We start from the raw sequence: 24,162 nt of genomic DNA on the forward strand, positions 1-24,162 counted from the left end.
TGTGTTACTTCAGATCTTGTTAATCATTTAAAAGGGCAAAACTGTAAAAAATTTTCGGAATATGAGAAACTCAATTATGCCCAACAGATTGCAAAAAAACTTCTCGTTTATGATAATAAAAATTCTTCAGAAACCAATTTCATCAGTACACCCAAACAAGCTCGTCTTGTTGCTTCTCCTGAGTTGTACCCTCCATTTTTAACATTATCTGGTAAATCTAGAACTGCTAAAGCGTCTAAAACTACTCGTGTTGTTACCCCATGACCCAAAGACGATATTGAGAAATGTAAATATACATAAATTACACCATTGACTAAGTGGATCGCCCACAAAAAATTATCTTTTAGGATAGTGGATAGTAAATATTTTCATGAAATAATGAAGCAAGCAACGATGGGGAAGTATAACCCTGTTTCATCAAAATCAATTTCTCAGGACAGAACTCCTAAATTTTATAAATTCATCAGTGATCATTTGAACAAATATATTGACAATAAGAAGATTGACCTTGCTGTTTGTGCCTTTACTACTGATATCTAGACTTCTTGTAATTATTTTGCTTTCCAATCTCTCACTCTTCATTTCAATACAAAACTTTTTTAGCTTAAACAACTTCTTGTTAAACTTGATCTATTTCCTGATGTACGTAATGCAGAAAATTTCGGAGAAAACTAGGCTGCGCTGATTATCAGATACGTCTCATTGTCACACAACCTCTAGTTAGTGTTCCTGAGTGGTTAGAAATTTTGCTAAAGCTAATCAAATTAGTTGGGCACTTCAGTCATTCTTAAAAGGCTACGAGTATTTTGAGGAAAATTACTGTTGAGCATAAGCAACCACAAACTCGACTTATCCAGAAAGTACCAAGTCCTTGGAATTCTGACCTGAGGCAGTTATAATCCATTATCAATCTAAACGGGTGTTTGGCCATGATGGCAGAAACGTCAACTAAAATTGAAGGTTGGATGCTCACCGTTGAAGAAGCTAATATCATTAATGGTATTATTGAATGTCTTGATCCAATCGATAAAATTTCAAAAGTTTTAAGTTCTGATAAAGACCTAACAATCAACTTGGTGATACTAAAAATCTATAATCTTAAGAAAAATTTCTTAAAATTGTAAAACTACTCAATAAACACAGATTGGTTCAAAATTGGTCAATATTTAGTCAAAATTGATCGAAAAATGGGTAAAACGTTTAGCGACCTATTATTGATTAAAATCGACGCTTGATTTGAAATGTATATTTTTTAAGCCTTTTTACATATACGTTTACTAAACGTCGATCTAACGTTTAGAATATTGACTTACATTAGTCAATATTGTAAACCTTTAATTGACTTTAATTAAACGGAAACATTTATAGATTTAAAATCTACGCTTAAAATCTTTTAATATATACGTTTATTAAACGTCGATCAAACCCAGTAAGCACGCAACGTTTTATTTACGTTTCAATCACGTGTATTTTAGGTGACTTCGTCCAGGTTACTATTTTACGTGAAAGTTACGTGAAAGTTAGGTGCCAAAATATCGCGTCTAACGGAACTTTTTTTATTCTTAATAAATTCTTGTGATTAGAAATATGAAATAATATTTTTTATTATACTATTTAATTTTTTATAGTATAGTTTTTGTATTCATTATATTAGTTATAATTATTTTACTGTTATGATGATATAATTAATTTTCATTGTAGTTTAACCATAATTAAAAAAAAATTGGTCTATATAATATCTTATAACGCAATGCATTTAAAACAGAACTAAATAGTCCAATATACTTTAAGTTGTAATATCTAATATCCAAATTACATCAAATTAAGTTAAATAAATTAGTACCAAGCGTCCCTATTTGCCACACAAATAAGATTAAACTCAAATACAAGGTATGCTTTTTTTCTACTTTATGATATAATATTTTAGATAAGTTCTAGCAGAACTTATTCTTGATTCTTGAGCAATAATAATGTCTGTAGAACTTCTGAATACATTATTGCTCAAGAGTCGATTAGATAAAAACCAAAAATAGATTATCTTCTATTATTTGGTTTTTATCAAAAAGGTTAAAGAATTTATCCAAGATAGTATCAATAAACAAATGTGTTATGTTATTTATTATTGATATATGTATATATTATTATTATATACTTTATCTTTTCGTAATATATGACATCTTGATATTGTGCTTTACTTGTTTAAAAAGGTTAATACTTATTTACTTCATTTTTTTATATTATTTAAATATTATATGATTAATATATATATTTGAATTGTATTTATAAAATTATTATTGTATATATTATATGACTTTTATTAACGCGGATTTGTTCAATGTTTTCCCCACAAAAAGATGATTATGATGCTATTGTATTTGAAACTGCATTATACTTATCTTTCAATGTTGACAACCTTCCAATATGTAAAGCAAGTTTCTCTCAAATATAGCATTGCTTTTTTAAAAATTGTTTCATGATTTAGATCAAAGAAATAGCAGCACCAGAAAATCTTGTTGCCAAAACAGTTGGCGATTCACCATGTAAGACTTGTGTTAAAAATATGTGATTTAAGATAATTATTTAATAATCATATTATTATTTAAGTTTTTATTTGTTTCTTTTTAGCTAAATTTGGTGTCGCTAGCTATTATTGGAGAAAATATCAACTTATTCATTAGATCAAGTTTGATGCATACTCTTACCCAGTTTCCTTCTTCACGTTTCAATCATGTATATTTTAGGTGACCTCGTTCAGGTTACAATTTTACTTGATTGAAGCATGAAAGTTACATTACCAAAATATTGTGTATTTTGGAACTTTTTTTATTCTCAATAAAAACCTATGATTAGAAACTTGGAAAGATATTCCTTATTTTATTTACTATTTTTTTATAATTTAGCTTCAGGGATTATTTTTTTGGGGATATTCTCAGAATACCGGATATTTTTCTGAAATTTATCTTTTTCCAAATATCCGAAAAGTTTTCCATACATGCAAGTTAAAGTATATATTATTGTCATCAACTTGGCTGAATGCAAAATTAAGGGAAAAATTAGGGGGAAAATATTCTGAAATTTTTCAGGATTTTTTCCGCAAATAATTTTCCTAATTTTTTAAATATAATGATTATATGAAATATGTAGTTTCTATATTCATTATTGTAATTACTTTTTATTATACTTTTATAATAATATAATTATTTTGCATTGTAGTTTTATAATAATAAAAAATGTATCAGGCTATAAGATATCTTATAACATCGCAATGCATTTTTGACAAAAATAAAATGTCACGTATATAATATTTTATCTAAACATATTATATTATTTTATATCTAAGTTTTATCAATTTAGGTTTAATAAATATATTACAAAGCTTAGTTCAAAATCGTGTAACGTTATGGCAGATAATTCTCATATTGCAACATGCAAAAGATCAAACCCTAATACAAGGTATACTTTTTTTTCTACCCTATTATATAATATTTTAGACTGTCAAATTTGTTGATGTAGTTAATTTAATAATAAATAAGTTATTATAACTTATTTAATATTAAATTTATTAAACTACATGACAAATGATAAGTTCTGTATAAAATATTATTGAGTAGGAAGATCCTATGGTATTGTTATGTTATTGCCTAGGAATATCATTCTGTAGTAAGACACAATAACCTTTTAACTTTTAAAGTTTGAGAAAATTCATTTTTCCCTCTCTTCGTCTTTTGTGATCGCACCCTGTAGCAAGAATTTAATTTAGTTCATATCTTGTTGGAGAATGCAACTTGATTCTGAGTTGATTTTTCAGCACTCGGTATTTATTGGTGACCTAATTTGACAATACTTTATTATACATACTTTTAGTTTTATACTTAATATATTATATATAATTAGGGGTAGATGAGGCTCCTTAGCCGTGGTGAATGTTTCCACAACAAAAGGAGCCTCAAGGTGAAAATCTCACCATGGGTAGGAAAATCTTGATATAAAATCCTGACTATAATGTTGTGTGGTTATGTGGTAACTATTACATTTTTAAAAATGGTTATAATTTTTCTGTGTGCATTCTAAAATTACATTTAATGTTCAAAACTTTGTAGATTACTCATTTAAAGCAACTTCGCGGGTTGTCACCTTTGCATCTAGTGAGTTAATGTATGAACAAGTTAATGCAGAAACAAGTGCAAATATAAGAAGATGGAAAACAAAGAAAACAAATTATTTAATCAGATGTTATCACATAAGGTGAGTACAGGTCTTTTTCTAATCACGTGCATCAGTTATTAACTTTGTATATAGATATATATTTATCTATAGACAGATATAGATATTAGTGATGTGCGAAATTCGGTAAGTGGTGTCGTGGTAGTGCGCTCGCTTTGTAAGCGAGAGGTTCCGAGTTCGATCCCCACCACGTCCCTGGTAGTACCGCGCTCAACTTGTTTCTCCGCGCAGCGGCCTTGTTCGTCAAGGTTCGTGTTTCGGAGTTATAGAGTTGAGAGAGGGTTATAACCACAATTAAGTAGCCTCCTCGTATGTAGTGGCCTTCTCGGCCTTGGGGAGGTGAATTAACATAAAAAAAAAAAAAAAAAAAATTCAAAACTTCGATTGCGAATTCGAAACTGACTTTTAGTTTTGTTTCGAATCGAACTTTTTTTTTAGTTTTGAACAATTCGAATTCGAATTTATAGTATCTTTGTTTCGAAGCAAACCCAAAGGTAATCGAATTTTATCATTTAAAAGTGAAAGAAAAAAGTTATACAGTTCCACAATGGCAGATAGTAATGATGGTAATTGTCGAAGTATTGTCGGGGAATTTTTTAGTTGAAAAAAAATGAATGGCAATAGAACTATAGGCATTTGCAAAACAGGAACATGCAAGTTACCTGTTCAGTGTCCAACTGGAGCAACAACAGGTCTTTATGCTCACTTACATGTTGCTCATCCGAAAGCGCATAAAGAGTGTGTAGTGAGAAATGAAGAGAATCGTAAAAGGAAACTTGCAGAACAAGAACTGAAAAATGAAAATAAGAAGCAAAGTAAAGTGATGACCTTTTTAATAAGAAAGCACATTGGTCATCAAGTCATCCAAATGCCATCGCTGTAACGAATTCGGTTGGTCGCATGCTTGCTCTAGACATGTTGTCATACGACTTTGTAGAAGGCAGAGGATTCAAAGAACTGATGAAATTAATGGAACCACAATATCTGGTGCCAAGCAGAACTACGTTTTCAAGATCAGTTGTACCTGAGTTATATTGTAGTGTAAAACAGAAAACCGTTAATAAAATATATCGAGATTTTGAAGATATTCCTTCATATTCATTCACGACTGACCTGTGGACGTCGAGGGCGCAAGATCCATTTATTTATTTCTGTCTGTCATATGTAAGCCCTGAATTTGAGCTAAAGACATTTGCATTAGAAAACAAGCCGTTTCCAGGAGAACATACCAGCGAAAGCAGACTATTGATAATTGGGAGCTTCCTCGGACTGTTCCAATTTATGCGTTGCGTGATAATGGTAGCAGTATGAAAAGCGCCATGAATCTCTCACAATCATTTTATGATCTTTCTTGTTTTGATCACACTTTACAATTAACCATCAATGATGCAGTGAGTGAAATTGATGGAATGCAGACTGTCCTTTCCAAAAGCCGTCGTATTGTGTCACATTATCACCATAGCTGCCAGGCTACATAGAATTTGCACAGAGAGCAGAAGTGATTAGGAAAGGTAGAACGAGAACTGATAATCAATATTGCTACTAGGTGGAACTTGGATTACTTTATGCTGAAGAGATTATGCCAAGAAAAAGATGCTATATCTGCAGAGCTAGCAATAAGTGAAAAAATTGATAACTTGACTAATGCAGACTGGAAGCTTGCTGAAGGCTATCACACAATTCTTGCTCCATTTGAACAAGCAAGTAGAGAATTATGTGGCAAGAACTACCCAACGTTGTCTATGAAAATTCCGGATTTGCATGGCTTAAATCAGCAATTGCAGCGATTCATCAATGATCCTTCACATAAGGGTTGTGGTATACTTATTGCTCGAAAATTAAAGTTAAAACTAGACCGACGATTTCCTCAATTCATATCAGCTTTACCTTATGCAGCATGTACATTTCTTGATCCACGCTACAAATCCATCTTCTTCTCTGAACAACAGCAAGCTACTGTTGTTGACGGTCTTCATCAGTACTCTAAGGAATTCCGATCTCGTGGCGGTACTGGTGTTGGTGGAGGTGGACATTGTGCCTTGAGCGATCATGACACGATCTTAATTCAAGGTACAATTCCAAAACTATTACGTTTTATGTTACGCGATTAACACAGATTAAGACTTGATGGTAATGGTAATGGCCTGCAGTTCAGATTTAACTTTCAGATTTACTGCATTGTGGTTTAATTTAATTACAGATGAATAATAAAACAATAATGCATAGGTTTTCATTTCTGTTTGCTATTTTAGTTTTACATCTATTTATATTATATAATACTTTGTAGGAACATCTGCTAGTGCTGGTGCTCCCGCTCCTGCTTTTGGAAGTGCTGGTCCTGGTTCAGGTCCTGGTCAGACATCAGCTGCAGCCTCCAAGCCAAGTAGTTTATGGGATGACTTCGACAGCATGCTTACAACAGCAACTGCAAATAGGATGCTGCCAGTTGATGATGCAGCTTCTGTGCAAGAAGAGGTCAGAATGTATATGATTGAACCTCCTATTGGAAGGAACGCCAATGTATTTGATTGGTGGAAAGTTAATCATCACCGTCTACCGAAACTCTCAAGAAGGCGAGGGCACTATTGGCTATTCCAGCAACTTCTGTAAATTCGGAGAGATTGAACTCGACGTCTGGTAACATTGTTACAAAGCGATGTAATCTACTCTCTGAGCATGTGGCTGAACTAACTTTTATTCACGAAAATTTGTAGTATAGCACATAGCAGTAGCGTACCGAAGCCAGACTGCCCTGCCAGCCACAGTCAGTACAGTACACTGTAGATTAAGGTCTCGGACTTTCTGGAACAATTGCCTATGCATGTACTACTACTTTACATAACTGTATAGCATTTGCATTCATTATAGCATTGTACTTTTACTTGTATTGTATTATCTGTTAAACTATAACTGCAAATATAATACTAGTCCTAGTCTTTATTCTATGCACTGCATTGCAAGTACTTGACTTGATTTTTTTTAACTTGAATTATTGCACATTGTAATTGTATTGTATGATACTAGTCTCATTTGATTTCATTCACTTTTATTTGAATCTAGAGTCTAGTCTGTGTTGCTTAGTATTTTGTTTACATTATAAAACTGCAATATGATTGGTTATTAAATTTAAAATGTATAATGTTTCATTTCTGTTCTGTGTTCTGTCACACGCTATAAATTATTACTATTTAAATACCAAATTTCAATATCAATGCAGCGTACTTACGAATCGAATCGAATTCGAACGAAAGTGGCTTAGTTTTGTTTCGAATCGTTTTGAACTTGAAATCTTAGTTTCGCACATCACTAATAGATATATATAGATAAACAATATTTTTTTAGACTTGTATTTTTTATTTTGTACTTCTTTTTTTTATTTATCTGTCGACTTTTTTGTTATGTCTTTTTTTATTAAATCCTTATTTATTTTTTAGCAATAAAAGTATAAAATTAGAAGGCAAATGACTTTTTTTATTTTTCTACATTGTATGTAGTATTGTTTTCTTAAAATTATTTAATGATTTAGATAAAAGAAAACAACTAGAAAATCTTGTTGCCAAAATGGTTGGCAACTTACCAAGTAAAATTTGTTTTAAAAGTTTGTGATTTAAGATAATTATTAAATAATCATATTATTTATTTAAGATTTTATTCGTTTCTTTTCAGCTAAATCTGATTCATTAGATAAAGTTTGATGCGTACTCTTATAGGAGAAAATATCGACTGATTCGTTAGATTATGTTTGAAGCGTGCTTTTATGGGTGAATATATCGACTGATTCGTTAGATTAAGTTTGAAGTGCGCTCTTTGTGGATCGAAGCCTGTTCTTCGTAAGTTGCAGATCTATGACTTTGTACTTATTATTTATTGGATATAAGGAGGATATTTTAACAAAAGTGCAGCTTTTATTACAAATTCAATATGTTTATGTCAAGAACTAATATACTGACTAATAAAACCATGTAATTTAATACTTATTAAATATTTCCCCGTCGATGAGTTCTTTTTCTTTACACGAATCCAAACACTTCGTTTTTATAAAGCATAATTATTACTTAAATATTACGTGCCAAAATTAACGTAAAAAGCACGTCTTTTAGACAGTTCATGGGGACCAAAAAGTTACCTAAATATCACGTGCCAAAAGTAACGTGAAAAACACGTCCATAAATCACGTGAATTGGTCATTTCATGGGGACCAAAAAGTCACCTAAATGCCACGTGCCAAAATAACGTGAAATTCACGTTTTTGTCACGTCGCTGTGCCTACTGGGAACGTTTACAATATTGACTAATATAAGTCGTTATTCTAAACGTTTGATCGACGTTTAATAAACGTTTTTTATATTATAATATAGTAATAGAGCAATTGGTCAGAAGACCTCATATAACAGCTTAAGTCACGCGGTTTAAACAGGCATAATTAAAACGAAATAAAAAACTTATTAAAAAAATTAATTTTTATTGCCTAAATAATTAAATTAGACTCTAATGCATTTTCAATATTCATTTCTTTAAATCAACTGAAAGAAAAACGACTGATAAATAAATAATAAACGAGTGTAGGGTGCGCCATTTTAATTCATCGAAGTTAAAAAGCTCTTATCGCTTCCTAAATGCCAACAAATCAATGGAGTCTGATGTTTTAGAAATTATTGATGGCCACATTGACCCGGTTGAAAAATATGAGTTGCTGGTCTCTCGTTATGAAAGTCTTGCTGCAAGAGTTTTTTTTGCAAGTTTTATAAACAGCTTAAATTCATTTTTTAAACGCTAGTATGATTGTGTAAACGCTAGTATGACACAATCATACTAGCGTTCAAAAAATGAATTTAAACTGTTTATAAAACTTACGAAAAAAATTCTTGCAGCAGGACTTTCATAACGAGAGACCAGCAACTCATATTTTTCAACCGGATCACCGAGCTTTTTAACTTCGATGAATTAAAACAGTAGCTATTCGTCTTTGCAATAACCAAGAGGTTTAATAACTAAATATTTATTTTTAAATTTTTTATTTTAAATGCATTTTAGCTGAATTCAGTTACATTTGCTAAAGAAAATTGGCGGAATAGAGCTGGTAAAAACCATTTACATATAAATGATTTTCTGAAGGAAACTTCCTTCTGAAAATCCTCTATATGTAAAGTTGTTCTGAGTAATTCCAATTTTGATTTATGAATGTACACTTAAAATGCTAACTATTTTACCCTAGTTTTTTTGCGGTTACAAATCAGGTTTTGAAATCAGACGATCAGGATACAAAGGTAGAAGATGATGTTGCACAAACAGGTGCATGATGAACAAGCGGTCGACGTCATTCTAGGAAGATTTTTGATAATGCATAAGCCAGAGAAAACAGTGATCCAAATTATTTGTTTATGAGTTTAAAAATTTTATAAGTATCTTTGACTTAATCTTAATGTAAACTTTTTTCTTCTAATGAGATTAAATTTAAAAAATATTTGATAGAAATCGTTACTATATAAAAATATATACACTGCATAAAAAGCTTGATCATTTAATTTTTTTTAGTCATCGAAACATAAACAAGTATAGTGCACAAACATTTTATCTCTAAGTCCCCACTATATGAAAACGTTTTATATAAGTTTATAACTTTATATATAGTTTTATAAAATAAGACTAAAGTATAAGTAGTATAGTATAAAAGTTTATAAAAACCTATTATGATGGTTGTAAAAAATATAAAAAATAAAACCAGGCTTTTAAAACCATATCTTATTTATAAATTTCAAGACCTATATAGCTCTTAATACTTATACAAAGTTAAAAAGTTATAACGTAATTTTAATTTATATAAGTTTTAAAACTTAAATAAATTGAAATTACGTTAACTAAATCAAAAAAACTATTAGACAAGATCTAAAAGTTTAATATACGTTTACCTAGACAAAATCTAAACCCTTTATATACATATAATAATCCTTTAGTAGACGTCTAAAATACGTTTTAATACAGACGTTTTATGGAGGTTTGTTCTAAACATTAATCTGAATTTTATTCTAAAAGGATAATCGACCAAATCTGAATGTTTTGTCGAAACGTTGTTTTTACGTTTAATATGCGTTTGTGTGTTTCCTTGGTAAGTTCACTTACATGTTTCACGAATTTATCTCAAGTTCAAATAGCAGGATTTCAACAACGTTTTCCTAATTGTGGTCATAAAGTATTCAATGACACAAGTTCTTGATCCAAAACAAAAAGGAATCAATCATTTTTGCACTTGATGAGAAAAGATATCAAAGATACAGTTACACAAGCCATAATTGATATGCGCCGAGGAGATATGCGCGAAAGTTCTTCATGCATTTAAACTCTAACCAACCATCCGAAAATGATAATTTGTCCAATGAAGAAGCTTTAACTGATGTTGTAAAGAAGCTATAGGGCCAAAATAAAAATAAAAACACAGATAAAAACGGCCGTTAACTTATGCCAAATGCAAGATGGAACGTTAATTAATGAAGGAGCTGCAAAAGACAACGCTGCCCAGTGGGCACAGGACCTAAATAAGACGTCTTTTGAACGTTCAAAAGACGTTTAAAAGACGTCTTTTTTACGTCCTGTGCCCACTGGGTGATACCATCGAATATTGGAAGATTAACTGTACAAGATTTCCTTATCTCAGCACACTAGCACTCTTGTGTATCCCTGCGTTATCACCTACCTCGGAACGAGTATTTTTAACTGCTGGAAATGTTCTATCGGAAAGAAGAAATAAATTTAGCATTGATAATATTGAAATAATGGCTTTCATGAAAGAAAACTTGAAGGAGATCAAAATATTTTGAAATTTCACCAGCACGGTCGTTTATATATTAGGAAAAAGCGCTATGTTTAGGCACGCATGCGCCCGTTAATAGAAAAAAAATTTTGAGCTTTTAAAATGGTTGCGGTTCTTAGCTTTTACCATACTTTTGACCTAATTCAATAAATTTATATCTTAATTGTATCATAAAACCAATAAAAAATGGAAAAGAAAGTCTTATTTTTACTTAAATTTATATTTTCATTCAGGCTTAATTGTTGCTAATTAGTGATTTTGTTTATTTATTTGAAATCCAATTTCTCAACTTCTGACTGTAGGATTTCCGTAATTTTTTTTTTTAATTTTAGATATATCTTTTCTGTAATTATGATATTTTTCTGGTTGTTGCTTCAACTTTTTTTAGGAGTAAATTCTAGGTACTCATCTAATAACATTTTAACAGAGTTAACTACTCAGAACTCTCTCAAAACGTCATGCACTCGAGTGCATGACGTTTTGAGAGAGTTGGGTGCTTTTTAGACTAAGAAGCACCAAACTCTCTCAAAATGTCATTATGTCAGAATCAAGAATTTAAAATGGATTGGAAATAGACAATATAGTTTGACTAATAATCTTAAAACTATAATAGACAAGTGTTTCTTGTTAAATTCGAAGAAATAGAGAACATTCATCCAAAAAATATTTGCCACAAGTGTTATTGCACTATTAATAATGCAAACAAAAGAAGAACAACAACTTCTTTATCTCTGTATACTAACTGGCAACCACATAGCATAAACTGTGCCACATGTCAGATGGCTGAAAATGTGCAGCATGGTACAGTTTTCACACGTTCACTTTTAAAAAAATCTAAACTCATAAAAAAAATATATATATCTTGTAAATACAAAAAATGTTGGACAATTGCAATGTTTAACTCAATAAAAGAAAATATATTACCTATACATAATTTAAACATAGGTATTGATATATCAGAACTACAAAATGAATTGAATCCTTTTTTAGAGCTCTGTTTATGTTGTAAATGTAATAAAATACCATAAATGCCTGTTACATTGAAAAGCTGTGAACATTTATTTTGTTTTTTATGTCTTGTGGAAGAAATGAAAAATAAATATACTGATGAGACTTTCTGCCCAAAGTGCAATAAAAAAATTTATATTGATAATATGGTGACCAGTAAAAAAACTAATTCTCTTCTTCAGATGTTAACTCTTGTATGTAATTTATGCAAGCAAAAATTTAATGCATTAAAAGAGTATGAAATATTCAAAACTCATAAAAGCTTATGTCATAACGAATTACTGTTATCAACATCATTACTGACTTCATCAAGTAATTCAAAAAAAAGTATAAATGATATCTTTGAAATAAATAAAGACAGTGATATTCCCAAGAGCTAGAAGAAGCAGCCCTTCATATTATGAAGCAAAAAATGGCAAAAAGTGGACAAAAAACAATTGAATTTAAAAGTGGAGGACCTCGAGTAAGTCTTTATAAAGATATGTCTTTATAAAGATTTTTTTTAAATAAATATTTTCGTGTTTTATTTCTACTTTTCAGCCAATGATTTTTACTCATGCACCAAAAGCTTATGTCAATAGTGCTCAGGCAGCACAATCAACATTAAGATTGCGTAATACAAATATTGCAAAGCATTTTGAGACTTTAGCAGGCAATTTAAATGATGCAGTTGCAAATCAAACAAGTAAATTGCTAAATTCATTATCACAAGACACAAGGCACTCCATACTAGATAATGCAGGACTAAACCACTCTGAAATAAGTGCAAGTGTGATGGTTGCAATGAAAACTGATATGGGAGTACCATGGGAAAAACTTAAAATTATGTCTAGGTAAATATATTTATTTTTTCCTTGAACAACTTGTTTCACCATCAGAAGGTTCATCAGGAAAGTAGCTTTCTGATGAACTTACTAATGGTGCAACAAGTTGTTGAAGAAAAAAAAAATCAAACTTTTTTTACAGTGTTTCATCTATTAAGACAATAGATGAAACACAGTGTAATAAGACTTATCTATTAAGACACATCAGAATTCATTTCTGATGTGTCTTAATAGATAAGTCTAATTGATGATACACAGTGTGAAAAAAGTTTGATAAATGATTTTCTACTAATTTATATATATATATATATATATATATATATATATATATATATATATATATATATATATATATATATATATATATATGTATGTATATATATATATATATATATATATATATATATATATATATATATATATATATATACATATATTGTTTTTACAGGTGGCTTAAGACTTATAGTATATGCACTGCATCAAATGCGTCACAAAGAGTAGTTGCTGAAAATTGGTCAGGCAATGAAGTTATTGTTGAAAATGCTCCTTTCTTTTTTGAAAAAGATGAGAAAAATAAGTTAGAAATTAAGGAAGTTCCTTGGGGTTATATTTCTGATTTACCCAAACATATATTTAGACATCTAGAAGAGTTAGAGAAGTAAGATATTTTAGAATTACAGAAAGATAATAAATAATCATATTATATATATATTATTATCCCTATAAGTATGTACACAAATATTAAATATATATATATATATATATATATATATATATATATATATATATATATATATATATATATATATATATCTAACATGTAAATTTTACAGTATATATATATATATATATATATATATATATATATATATATATATATATATCATATATATATATACATCATAATTTATTAACATACTTATATTTCATTATTTGTAGCGCTTCTATTTGTTTTTCAAATCTTGCCATGGCTACTTTAATATTAGCTCTGAGGTCTTTTGATTCAAATATGTTAAAAACAATAGTATTTTCAGAACTATTTGGATTTATGGTATTAACTATCTGGTAGCTCATCTTGAAACTTCCACCACCATAATCTCCTCCAATTTTGATGTGAATTTCTTTATTTTGAATAAAATTATGATTCACAAGATCATTGCAACTAGAAAAAAAAATTATAATGGACTGAAAAGTTAAGTAATACTGAAAAACTATAAGTTATATATATATATATATATATATATATATATATATATATATATATATATATATATATATATAATATACATAATATATATATAATATACATAATATATATATAATATGATTATTTATTATCTTTCTGTAATTCTAAAATATCTTACTTCTCTAACTCTTCTAGATGTCTAAATATATGTTTGGGTAAATCAGAAATATAACCCCAAGGAACTTCCTTAATTTCTAACTTATTTTTCTCATCTTTTTCAAAAAAGAAAGGAGCATTTTCAACAATAACTTCATTGCCTGACCAATTTTCAGCAACTACTCTTTGTGACGCATTTGATGCAGTGCATATACTATAAGTCTTAAGCCACCTGTAAAAACAATATATGTATATATATGTATATATATATATATATATATATATATATATATATATATATATATATACATACATATATATATATATATATATATATATATATATATATATATATATATATATATATATATATATATATATATATATATATATATATATAAATTAGTAGAAAATCATTTATCAAACTTTTTTCACACTGTGTATCATCAATTAGACTTATCTATTAAGACACATCAGAAATGAATTCTGATGTGTCTTAATAGATAAGTCTTATTACACTGTGTTTCATCTATTGTCTTAATAGATGAAACACTGTAAAAAAAGTTTGATTTTTTTTTTCTTCAACAACTTGTTGCACCATTAGTAAGTTCATCAGAAAGCTACTTTCCTGATGAACCTTCTGATGGTGAAACAAGTTGTTCAAGGAAAAAATAAATATATTTACCTAGACATAATTTTAAGTTTTTCCCATGGTACTCCCATATCAGTTTTCATTGCAACCATCACACTTGCACTTATTTCAGAGTGGTATCAGAGTATTTATTTTTGGAGATTATGAATTTCTTTGTTCACTGTATGGAATTTCCGGAGCCTCAGGTGAGCAGTTTCATTACTTTTATCTTAATTTTTTTAATTATGTATTTCAGGACAGGATTTCAAGACAAAATAAACTTAAGTTGGGTAGGTCTTTAGAACTGCCCAGGAGGCTGATAATGTCTGACCACTAAATCCTGCTTTGTTCATTCACCTCACCAAAATAGGATTAGTATTTAATAGTTGGTAGTTTTTTAGGTAAACATTGTTGTTTATTCTGTTACGCAACCACAAATGAAATGAAGGTTTGCAAAAAATAAAAATTGTCTTTTATCTCAACCGTATCAAGACTATATTTTAAAACAACAAAAAATTTTGAATCTAAAAGGTGCATTGATAAACTAGATGACCAAATCCAGCTGGTTAATGATACTGTAGCTATAGCCATATTGAATAATGAAGATTGTGTAGAAAATATTCAGTCACTTTACATCCCTCAACTCAATTTGCTAAACGAAACAAAAATGGAAAAAGTAAAAATTGTTATAAAATTTAATAAATATAACTTTGTGAAAATAAGATTGTTTTATGTTATTTTTGACATGCGGATAAAAAACATGTTTTTTTAGGTTAGAGAGTGTAATGGTTTGGAAAACGAACTGATTTTCAAGAAAAGTGAGGGACCATGCATTCAACAGATTGAGTTGATTTTGCAAAAACTCAAGGTACAGCGACAAGCATATCATGGGAAAAGTTTTATAGGAAACCATGTACATAAAATGCTAAAAGTAAATATGTGCTATATGTTTTACATATAATATTTTATATTTTTATATATAATATATATTTAATAATTATTATAATAATAATGATGATGACGGTGATAGTGCTGATGATAAAATAATAGTGATAATTATAAGCTGAAAGTACCAAGTAATGTATCATTTGTGTATTTTCAGAAAAAATCTATATTAGAGCTTTGTAATTCTGTTCCGCTTCTTGTTTATAACAATGGATTGTCTGGAACAACTGTTCATGAAAAATCAGTTGAAATCAGTAGCAAGTATAAACAACTTTTCAATAAGCTTTCCAATTGTTATAGCATATTTTCTTCAAAAAGTACTATGACAATAATTGAATTAACACAACTAGGTATGTTTTATGTAATAGTTTTGTAAATAAAATAGTTACTATTTTAAATAATTATTTTGTATTTGTTTAACATTGTAGTGCCTCTTTACTGCTTGTTTTATTGTATTGGATTAAATTTTTCTCACATAAACGTAAAAATCTAATTATGTAATAATTAATAGCTATATTTTAAATTTTATGGTATAGTTGAACAACTATAAACTAAATTGCAAAAACCTAAACAATAAATTATATAATAAGAATAAAGACATAATATAATGTAATTTTTTTCCTCTGCTTAACCATTTGATAACTGTGTTTTTGTATACAGAAACATATGTTGATGATTTAATGCAATTTTATCATGCCAAATGGCCTCAGGGTTCTGTGCCACCTAAGTTGCACATGATGGAAGATCATGCGATACCATTCTTACAAAAATTGGGTGCTGGCTTTGGATTCTATGGTGAACAAGGAGGTGAATCAATTCATCATGAGTTCAACAAATTAAAGATTATATATCAATCTATTCCTTCACCAACAATGCGATTAAAAAGCATCCTTAAATCGCACCATCTAAAAACTAATCCTAAAAATAGAGCGCTGAGACCTAAAATTAAAAAAAGAAAAAGGAAATGATATCTGTGTTACATTTTAAAAATTATATGTCAATAAAAAAAAGTCAAAAAAAAAAATGTAAATAATTTAAAATTGATATTTATTTTTGACTTTATATAAAAAATAAAGTTTTATTTATTTCAGAAAACTTTTTTATTTGAATTATTTTTATGTATATATAGCAAATATAAAAAGTTGAAAAAAGAAAATATAAATAATTTAAAAGAGGTATTTATTTATAACTTTATATAAAGAAAGAATTTTTTACATTGCAGAAAGCTATATTTTTAAGAAATGACACCTGTCATTTCTTATGGGTATTATTCTTGTTTTTATCAACATAAAAAAAAATTATATTTTGTTAAAATAGTTACTAATAAGAGGATATAAAGTAATAGGATTAAATGTAAATATGCTACAAATAATTTAAGCAAGGTAGTTATGTTAGTTTTTAAATAAATGTAACAAATTTAAAATCATTCAAAATTTCTTAAACTAAAAAGTTGAGTAATATGAGAATATTATGTATCCAAAATAGTAAAAATTTTCAAATAATTATATCCATTGTATATTGCTAATAAACACCATAAAAGTATAAGGTAATTCAAAGAACTTACCGATAACAAAAAATTAACTGTATTTTTATCCTCAATTGTCAAATCCAATTGATTGTAATCCAAGAAAGTTAAATACCATATTCTTTATTTTTCAAATTTCAAAGAATTTTTTCAAATTTGTGTCAATGAATCAAAAATCAATCAACATCTCAATTGATTTTGTATCTATCAACACAACAAAATGTACATACAATAAACCATGTTACTTCCATCTAAAAGAGAAGAAAAACACACACATATATATAAATATATAAATTAGTAAAAACTCTTATTAAATTTTTTTCTTCACAGAAGAAAAAAATTATATAAGCATTTTTGCTAATTTATTGCTCTGTTCTTTAATAACATTGAGCACTCTATTTGTAGAATACACTAACATAATTTATATATAAAAATCTATATATATTTATGTATATATATATATATATATATATATATATATATATATATATATATATATATATATATTTATATGTGCGTGTATACTTATATGTGTGTGCGTGTGTATATATATATATATATATATATATATAATATTATTATTATTATTATTGTTATTATTATTATTTAGATGGAGATAATTATGGAATAACTCATTAGTCAGATAACAAAGTATACAATATTAATTTTAAGATAAGTAAGAAAAATTAAAAGTAATAATAAAAAATGAAACTTTATTATATTAGGACATAGTCCTATCAGTAAAAGCATACTTTTAAGCCAAAAAAAAGCTGAAGCAATAACCAAAAAAATATCATTAATATGGAACATATTTATCTGAAGTTTACAAAAAAAAAATTTTGAATTCTTACAGTCAGATTTTTAAAAAATCGAATTTAAATAAATAAACAAATCTGTGTTTTACTCTAAAAAGTAACTAACTAGAGATGAAGTTTAAGCGCGCTAAGATCATTTTAATACTATTTTATTGATGTAATTATGAAATTATATGTATTAATATACTGATATAAGTTAAAAACAAGAGTACAGCATTATATTTCAAAGACAATGTTAACAAATTAACGGTTGTCATATAAAATATTTTATGTCGTTAAGAGCCGCAGCCATTTTAAAAGTTCAAGACTTTTTAAAAATTTTAACGCATGCGTGCCTAAACATAGCGCTTGTAAACGACCGTGCCAGGCCGATGCTTGAAGAAGATAACAATAAAAAATAAGAAAATATGTACAAAAAATATACTTTTCTATACATAACAAACTTTTTTTTTTCATTGTTGTTTTTAAGAAAAATTTGTTTTAATTATTATGAAAAGTTGATAATATTGCCATCATGAGGTCTGTTACAAGTAGATAGATCACCGGATAACGATAAAAATTTTAAAAATATGTAAAAAACTGTACTAAACACCAACTTCGGCGATGTGGGATAATTAAATCTGCAAAATATTGTACATATATCTAAGCTAGTGACTAATATACTAACAAAATTTAACGTCTTGTTTTTTTTAACGAGTATATTCGCTAGCGCTTATTTGATGAACGAATATTTATTCATACAACAAATAAGCGGGAACGAATTATACGTTCAATAATCGTTCAACGATGAAAACAAATAAATGTTCATAACCGTTTCGCGATCTAAACCTATATTCGTTGAGAAAAGACTTAAACGGAAGCTTGCATTAAAAAATAAAATTTGTTTGCTGGCATGGCCGTAGAAAACATTTATAAGGTATTTGAAATAAAATTATAAACAAAAGTTTAAAACTTTGAGTTTAAAACTAAAAGCAGTCTTTTTTCATATTTGTTAAAGCTATCCCATATTTCTTCAAACTATTAGGCATATGGTTTCAAGTCATATTTAATTATTAACGTTTGAAATGTAGAAAAGAAACAACAGATGATCTATAGATGTATTATATGATCTTCTCCGTTTAAGACATTTATTAAATTTAGGATAAATAAAAACATTTACAAAATGCTTAAACAAGCGTTTTAATTAAATAGCCATTATGAAAAACGATTTTAAACATTTTAAGCAACTCTCCACATTCTTAAATTAATTTTTAGCTATTAACTATTAACTAATGTTAATTTGTGTCACAGGTTAACTGAGTGGAGACAAAAAATTTACGAGAACATTTTACAAAAGTTGCGTTAAGCAACTTTTATGAAACTTTAACTAAGTAAAAATATTTTTTTGTTTATTTGTTCCCCCCCCCCCCTAGCCACTCCTTCCCTACCAGAATTTGAAAGTCCTAAAATTTCGAAAATATGATAAAAAATACAAAAATGTTTCAACATCCCCTCCTCCCCCACTACTTAAAATTTCTGGATCCGTCACTGGTTTGAATATTGGCAAGTATTTTTACTCAAAAACTACTTTTTTTTCTATCCAAAAAGCAACTTAAAACTTTTACATTAAAAACTTCTTAGCAATAAACAAAACTGGAACTTTACATTAAAAACTTCTTCGCGATAATCAAAGGTTTGGTATACAATACTGGGATGAGATCTTTGTACGTTAAGTTTAAGTTTCATTCTCGTCAAGAATTGTGAATATTCGAAAATTGAAAAATATAATTAAGTATAATATTTTACTTAATATTACTGAAAAAAAAAAACAATTATCAAAAAAAAACTTCCTTACTATTCGTTTACTAGATAATAATTTTTTTTGTTGTACTTTCATTGGACTTTTTAATACAAATCAGTTCAAAGACATCTGCGAAGAAGATCGTTTACTTATTTATTTAAATATTCATGTTTTCTTTAGTTTCATTACCATTGAACTTTTTTTCTTTTTTTAAAAAAACTTTCTTTTATTATTCAATAGTCTCTGAAAACCAGTAAATTTATTACGCTGTAAAAAACAACGTATTTAGAGAACCGACCCTACAGAAAAAGTTAAGAGAGTTTAAACAGAATATGAGTGTATGTTTTTGTATTTGTTCTTTTTTTATTTTTGGAGTATTTAAAATTCAATGTCTACCATCCGACCAAGATCTTATATCGGCAGCAAAAATATTTTCTGAGCTTCTTCTTCTCAACACAAATAAAGTAACAAACTACGAGGCACTCGATAAGGACTTTAATGCAATCTTTAAAGATCCCGATATTAGGAGGAGGAATTTAAAGAATCTAACTGATGATTTTAAAACAAGAGTCGAAAATTTTTTTTTCCAAAAAGAAAAGATTATTCGAAAACTCACAAACACGACTAGCTATTTAGAAGAAAACTACAACTATGACCCAAATATTAACTATCCCAATGTTCCAAATGTGCATGATATTGACTCAAGTCCAAATGCATCGATTGTAGCGTTTGATCCTTCATACCCGGCAAAAATTGAAATCAACTTAACAAAAAGTTTTGTTCAAGTGCCAACAAATATATATGCTGGCAGTGTAGATATTTTAAATGCTGTAAAACGTACAGAAAATCTCGATGTTGTTTTTAAGGAAAACCGAGAGGAAGACAGTTCTTTGATTCTCCAATACTACGGTGACTCAACAGGTACAATTATATTTTGAGATTTTTTTCAATTTCATATTAGATATAATTGAAACAATACATAAATGTAATCAGAACCGTGGTTAGATTACCCGCACCCTTAACTGAGGTGGTGGTGGTGGCGGGGACCCATCAAATTTAAGGGACCAATTTTGACAAATTCAAGAAGCTTTTTTTTTAGTATTACATCAAATAAAATTTTTAAGACTTTTTAGGCACTAATAATAGGTTTTGCGGTTGGTCTCTAACCCACTAGCCACGGCACTGGATACAATATGTTATATAAAGCGATAAATAGGTTTTTGCAAAATGTAATTTCGAGAGACGACAAAGATTTAAAAACGTGTGCTTACAAACCTTCCTTTTAATGCACCATACAATTTTTTTACCTAAAGTTCTTTAACATTTTAAATTTGTCAAATACATGTAATTAAAATACATTCAGTAATACTGAATGTATTCCTCTGAGGGTTTTCTCTGAATGTTACTGAAAAAATTTGTGTATATATATATATATATATTTTTTTTGTTAATTCACCTCCCCAAGGCCCAGAAGGCCACTACAGACGAGGAGGCTCCTTAATTGTGGTTATAACCCTCTCTCAACTCTATAACTCCGAAACACGAACCTTGACGAACAAGGCCGCTGCGCGGAGAAACAAGTCGAGCGCGGTACTACCAGGGACGTGGTGGGGATCGAACTCGGAACCAACTTTAAATATAAGTTTGATCACTCGAACAAAAGTCATAAAAAAAAAAAAAGATAAAAGATGCAACTAACAAGCTGAAGAACACTAGCGCTTGACATGTTTTTCACTGCAAAGACTTACAATTGCTTTTTCAACTTGAAACCAAAAACCTTTTTGATGGCTATATTGTGAAACTAGGAGTTAATAGTGGTGATGGTTTAAAAGATTTAGAACTATGAAAAATATTTTAACTTTGCAATCTTCCCATTTAAAACAACTTTTTACCAATTGCCTGGCTAAAAATGTCGGTGTCATTTGCTTATTTCCATTATTGAAGATCTCAATAAAAACTATAGCAACATAAAACAAGTCTTTGATCTGTTGAACCTTGATAAACTTCCCTTTTATTCATTGCTGTGATTTGAAGCTGGGTTAAGTAATTTGCGGTCGACAAGAATATTTAGGAACACACTCGTGACTACGCAATCATCAAGAAGGCTAGTGAGTTCAAAAGTTCTATCTAAGCATCTATCATCATTACTTCTTATGAATCTATTGTACTTGATGTACTTCTACAAATGGAGCTCCATCTGTTGCTTGGAGTTGTTAAAAATCTTAAAAACTTCTCTCCGAAATTTTAACACATTCTTTTAAATGGCTAGCGTTACTTCACACTTAACGCCAGTCATTTTAAAGTGGACAATTGGCTGAAATTTCTGTGATGGATGGAAGCATTTCTTATAGAAATTGACTGAGTAGAATTTATCCTCAATATCTGATCCCCTTATTGAGGTTTTAAGAAAGTTTACTTTTATCTTTTCTGTTTTTTTTTAATTTAAAATTAAAAAACAGAAAAGATAAAAGGTAAGTTGGGGTATACTGGGCCTTTTTTTTATCTACTTTTGATTTTGAAAAAATATATATATAGCAAAACGATTTATTTTTTAAAGAAAACTTAAAATCTTAAAATCATGATTTGACACAACTTTTAATAAATATATAGTCATAAAAAATTTATACATAACTTTTAAAGATGGTTAAGGAGCAACAATTTGAGCTGTATTGTATGGACAACATTATCTCGTTTAGTGGGGTAATGTGGGTCTAAGTTACATTTTTATCTTTTTTCAATTAAATATACCAACTTATAGTAAATTATGAGTGAATTCATTGAGTATGTATTATATTTAAAATAAATATTGGGTATTACGATATAAATATTGGGTAGGTAGAATCGCGGAGCGGAGCAATATTTATTATATCGCTAAACAATAGGTTGTTGTTTCTTCAAAAATTATTTATTCAACTTTTTTTTTTTTAAATTTATAAAGTATTTGTGGTTCAGTATTTTTTTTACGTATAAATACTGCGAGTTTTAAATTTGAATATCGTATATTCAATTTGGGTAATTATAATATAGTTTATTCTATATATTAAAAACAATTCGTAAAAAAAAACTATAGAAATTGAACCACAAGAATGAATTCTTTGAAAATTGTCATCTAGTAAGGAGGATGGGGGAGGGGGGGTCTTGATATAAATATTGGGTATAACGATATAAATATTGGGTAGATAAATATTGGGTATTACGATATAAATATAGGGTAGGTAGAATCGCGGAGCGGAGCAATATTTATTATATCGCTAAACAATAGGTTGTTGTTTCTTCAAAAATTATTTGTTATTGCGCGAATCTGCTTACTTTGAATACTATTTACTTAGAAAAATACTACTTACTTTGAAAGACTCAAAGCAGAGCCAACCACACCGGGGAAGAAGGGTCGGGGGGGGGTACGAGCTCCCCTCCATATCCACTCCTCCCCTTCCATATCCCCTAATGCCTCCTTCGTCCTCCCACCCACCCCTTTACATTAATTTACATGACTGCACTTCGAAACCCATATACTCTAGCCAATCCCATAATTTTTTTTTGACAACCAATTTTCATTCGGAATGGCTAATGAGTGGCGTATCGGCATATTTATATGATAAAATTCTTTATTTTTCATTTTTCTTGATAGAAGTACTTGCGCCGATTGTTCGAAGTTATGCTTTTATGATTTTTGACTAAATTTAAAGCAATTTCCAAGCATTTGCATTAATAGATTCTGATGTCAAATCCAGTTAATTTGTTCAACGATATTTTCTTGATGTGTTCTTGTACCAAAAAAAACACTGTGCCTAATAATTTAAAAAAAATATGTTGTACCTATCTTTATCTTTATTGATTACAATAGATAAATTAACACTTTGGCTATGTAAAGTGATTTTTTGTTGATCTTCAGTTTTGTTGATTTTCTCAGTCATATGACAAATTTTATGATTTTTACTTCATTTCGGTATCAAATAATGTTTTTTCTAAAAATACTATTACTGGAGCCTTGGATTAAACTAATCCATATCCAAAACTGTTTCCTTAAAAGATTGGGTAAAAGACTTTCGATCTTTAGTGTAAACAAAAGTAGATCAAAACGTATCAATGTGATTGAAAAATATATTTACACATTTTTTGTGTGGTTTTTTTAGGTGCTCCAAGAAGACCTAATGGTCCATCACAGAGCACCATAGAAGAGCATTTAACTTTAACACGTCAAAAAAAAGCCTTGAGTAGGCATCGATCAGTGAAGGATTCAGAATTTTTTGTTGTTTGAAA

The 24,162-nt window shown here is 28.7% G+C and overlaps 4 protein-coding genes across 7 annotated transcripts in view; all 4 read left to right on the plus strand.

The window, feature by feature from the left end:
* Nucleotides 1-1,519: 1,519 nt before the first annotated feature.
* Nucleotides 1,520-8,218, plus strand: LOC136079578 (zinc finger BED domain-containing protein 4-like). Of its 4 annotated transcripts, XM_065795479.1 has the most exons (5): nt 1,520-1,890; nt 2,483-2,540; nt 2,626-2,755; nt 3,355-3,453; nt 4,101-7,696. In XM_065795479.1, the coding sequence occupies exon 5, from the start codon at nt 5,790-5,792 to the stop codon at nt 6,333-6,335; it is 546 nt and encodes a 181-aa protein (XP_065651551.1). In that variant the 5' UTR covers nt 1,520-1,890; nt 2,483-2,540; nt 2,626-2,755; nt 3,355-3,453; nt 4,101-5,789; the 3' UTR covers nt 6,336-7,696. The 4 variants fall into 4 exon arrangements, 3 of the variants coding, with proteins under 3 accessions (XP_065651551.1, XP_065651550.1, XP_065651549.1); XM_065795478.1 differs by lacking the exon at nt 1,520-1,890 and having other exon boundaries at nt 2,106-2,540; XR_010638044.1 differs by lacking the exons at nt 1,520-1,890; nt 2,483-2,540; nt 2,626-2,755 and adding exons at nt 7,751-7,804; nt 7,891-8,218 and having other exon boundaries at nt 2,776-3,453; nt 4,101-4,245.
* Nucleotides 8,219-11,430: 3,212 nt separating this feature from the next.
* Nucleotides 11,431-12,948, plus strand: LOC136078988 (uncharacterized). The gene is made up of 2 exons (XM_065794765.1): nt 11,431-12,503; nt 12,581-12,948. Exons 1-2 carry the CDS (start codon nt 12,441-12,443, stop codon nt 12,875-12,877), a joined length of 360 nt encoding a protein of 119 aa, XP_065650837.1. The 5' UTR covers nt 11,431-12,440; the 3' UTR covers nt 12,878-12,948.
* Nucleotides 12,949-14,813: 1,865 nt separating this feature from the next.
* LOC136078989 (uncharacterized) lies at nt 14,814-16,787 on the plus strand. Its single transcript, XM_065794767.1, has 5 exons — nt 14,814-15,043; nt 15,239-15,513; nt 15,610-15,768; nt 15,940-16,132; nt 16,443-16,787. Exons 2-5 carry the CDS (start codon nt 15,505-15,507, stop codon nt 16,748-16,750), a joined length of 669 nt encoding a protein of 222 aa, XP_065650839.1. The 5' UTR covers nt 14,814-15,043; nt 15,239-15,504; the 3' UTR covers nt 16,751-16,787.
* Nucleotides 16,788-20,080: 3,293 nt separating this feature from the next.
* The window catches only part of LOC100203803 (voltage-dependent calcium channel subunit alpha-2/delta-4), a 38,275-nt gene continuing 34,193 nt past the window's right edge, over nt 20,081-24,162 (plus strand). The window contains exon 1 of the mRNA XM_065795480.1: nt 20,081-20,823. Within this exon, the coding sequence (XP_065651552.1) occupies nt 20,235-20,823 (589 nt within the window). The 5' untranslated portion in view covers nt 20,081-20,234. The remainder of the gene's footprint in view (nt 20,824-24,162) is intronic.

The sequence above is a fragment of the Hydra vulgaris genome, chromosome 04, assembly GCF_038396675.1.
Source record: "Hydra vulgaris chromosome 04, alternate assembly HydraT2T_AEP".
Classification (NCBI taxonomy): Eukaryota; Metazoa; Cnidaria; class Hydrozoa; order Anthoathecata; family Hydridae; genus Hydra; species Hydra vulgaris.